Source organism: Sceloporus undulatus, chromosome 6 (assembly GCF_019175285.1).
Source record: "Sceloporus undulatus isolate JIND9_A2432 ecotype Alabama chromosome 6, SceUnd_v1.1, whole genome shotgun sequence".
In the NCBI taxonomy this organism is placed as follows: Eukaryota; Metazoa; Chordata; class Lepidosauria; order Squamata; family Phrynosomatidae; genus Sceloporus; species Sceloporus undulatus.
The window spans coordinates 141,768,841-141,771,249 of record NC_056527.1 but is presented as its reverse complement, the minus strand read 5'-3'; the positions used below and the strand labels follow the sequence as shown (position 1 = coordinate 141,771,249).

The following is a 2,409-nucleotide window of genomic DNA, read 5'->3' as shown; positions in this document are numbered from 1 at the left end:
TAAGTATGTGGAGGACAAAGGAGAAAATGAGAGGAGGAGAGAGAATAGGGACATTTTGAAAGCAGCTGAAAAATGTGACACCAAAAGATTAATTTCAACTTTCCCTGATAATTTGGGGTAGTTGGAGGTTAGGCATTGTTCTTGTGTAGTTATGTTTTCTTTGCCTGGTTCTTGCCTAGTTAACCCCTGGGCTGGCAACCATATTTTTGATCTCTTTGTAGAGGCTACACACACACTATTCCAGATTAAACAAACTGTTGATCAATGGGGTGGGAAGCCCCTTTGCCAACTATGAGGGTCAGCTATCTACAGGTCGAAGGACCATTGGATGCTTTCCTTTGCTATATAACATATACTATATTTATTTATCATCATCAAAGTATGTTTTTTTTTCCAGTCATAAGCATTTAATAGTTTACCCTGTATGAAAGGAAGGAAGAAAATAGCTTGATGTATCAATGCCAAGTAAGTGTGCTGTACCCAGTGCCCAAGCATGGGAATCGTCCCCCAAGGGATCCCACCCAATCAACACAGGAGTAATTTGAATGCAGTTGGTCTTCTAGCTGCTCATCCAGATGCCTGCTGTGCCTTAGATTCATGGTATTGCCTCATCCGTTCCTCCAACTCAGGACGAAAGTGACGAATCAGTCCCTGTACAGGCCAAGCAGCTCCATCCCCCAGAGCACAGATGGTATGTCCTTCAATCTGCTTGCTAATTTCCCACAGCGCATCGATCTCTGACACTTGGGCATTGCCTCTCACAAACCGCCACATCACCTTATTCATCCAGTCGACACCTTCTCGGCATGGTGTACACTGCCCACAGCTCTCATGCTTGTAGAATTCAATGAGGCGGGCAATAGCTCGAACTATATCTGTTGATTTGTCCATGACAATAAGAGCTGCTGTTCCGAGCCCAGTCTGTGCCTGGATCAACCCATCAAAGTCCATCAATACTGTCTCACACACATACTTGGGGATGAGAGGAGTGGAGGATCCTCCAGAAATCACAGCAAGCAGGTTATCCCAGCCACCTCTAACACCCCCTGCATGCCGTTCAATCAGATCACGCAGTATCAAAGTATGTTTTGACCAGTGATAGGTGACAGCCTTGATACTTACCAGACCTTGTGAGAAGTCTGGGATTAAGTCCAGTCCTAGCTCTGAATACGTTACTCAAAGGAGTGAACATTTTGTGTCGCACTAAAGAGTAGGACAAAAATAGATAAGCAGATAGACATTTGCATCTTCTGTTTTATTTATATTCTGAATTTCTCCCAGCAGAAGCTTAAAATACGATAGAGGCAAAAGTTAAAACACTGTTAAACACAGTTAAACAAGCTATCATATTAGAAGTCCATTAATTTAGAAGGTCTCATGTTGTTGCCAAAGCATGACAATCTCTGTTTCATCATCTTGGCTTCCAAGGAGAGCTTGGGCTTAATCTGGTCTGGAATCCATTTGTCTGTCTCCTTGGCTGTCCATGGTATCCTCAGCACTCTTCTCCAGCACTACATCTCAAATGATTTGATTTTCTTTTCATCAGCTTTCTTCACTCTCCAGCTCTCACATCTGTACAAAGCGATGGGGAATACTATGGCTTGAACAATCCTCACTTTGGTATTCAGATTTACCTTTAGGATCCTGTCCAGTTCTCCCATAGCTGCCCTCCCCATTCCTATTCGTCTTCTAATTTCATGGCTGCAATCCCCATTCTGATCAATATTTGATCCAAGGTATGGGGACTCTTTGACTATTTCAAATTGTCTTGTTATCTAGGAGGAGTTCTTGAAATTTTCCATTACTGAAGGAAGAGAGATTACTCTTGCCAGATGTCTAGGCTGATTTCATGTAGGTAACTTTTGTAATTTGGCCTAGGGTTGCATTCAGGCCTAGGCTTAGGAGGGGGGAGGAAGAGAAACTTGGACATTTTAAATGCAGTGGCCATCTTGACAAAACACTCTGTTGTCCCATTTTTTCAGAAGTATTTAAGATGTTCCAATTTTTCTCTCTTCCTGCCCTTTCACTTTCTCCCTTTAGCCTTACCTTAATTCAATTGCTGCAAACTGAGTTCAAATTGCAAAAGTAGTTTGCGCTCAGTTCTTACTAGCAGGGAGTGGAGGGAAATCCTGCCATTCCCAATAGGCTAAGGCACAACCAAACTGCTGCAGCCTCTCCATAACCTTTGCCATCATGATTGTTACAACACTTGCAAAGGTACCATCTATAGCCTCATTGCTTTTGCAGAAGGTAAATATGACACTGCCTGTGTGTGTGTGTATGTGTATATAAAATAAAGCTACTATATTCAAATCAGCTGGCATCTAGCATCCCCCCCATACACACACTTTTCCCCTCTCCTTCTCTCTCCCTTTTGGAAAGACAGAACTGGTTGAAGTTAGCATGCTA

At 42.8% G+C, this 2,409-nt stretch overlaps 1 protein-coding gene across 1 annotated transcript; it reads right to left on the bottom strand.

Moving 5' to 3' along the window:
* Nucleotides 1-384: 384 nt before the first annotated feature.
* Nucleotides 385-2,192, bottom strand: LOC121934003 (NADH dehydrogenase [ubiquinone] flavoprotein 1, mitochondrial-like). The gene is made up of 2 exons (XM_042473981.1): nucleotides 2,108-2,192; nucleotides 385-1,163 (listed from the first exon to the last, which is right to left on the bottom strand). Exons 1-2 carry the CDS (start codon nucleotides 2,190-2,192, stop codon nucleotides 568-570), a joined length of 681 nt encoding a protein of 226 aa, XP_042329915.1. The 3' UTR covers nucleotides 385-567.
* Between the last annotated feature and the right edge of the window lie 217 nt (nucleotides 2,193-2,409).

Coding starts and splice junctions, on each gene's coding strand:
- LOC121934003 (XM_042473981.1), bottom strand. CDS start 2,192: ATGGCAAAGGTTATGGAGAGGCTGCAGCAGTTTGGTTGTGCCTTAGCC. Junction 1,164..2,107: donor TTTCCCTCCACTCCCTGCTA/GTAAGAACTGAG, acceptor TAACGTATTCAG/AGCTAGGACTGGACTTAATC.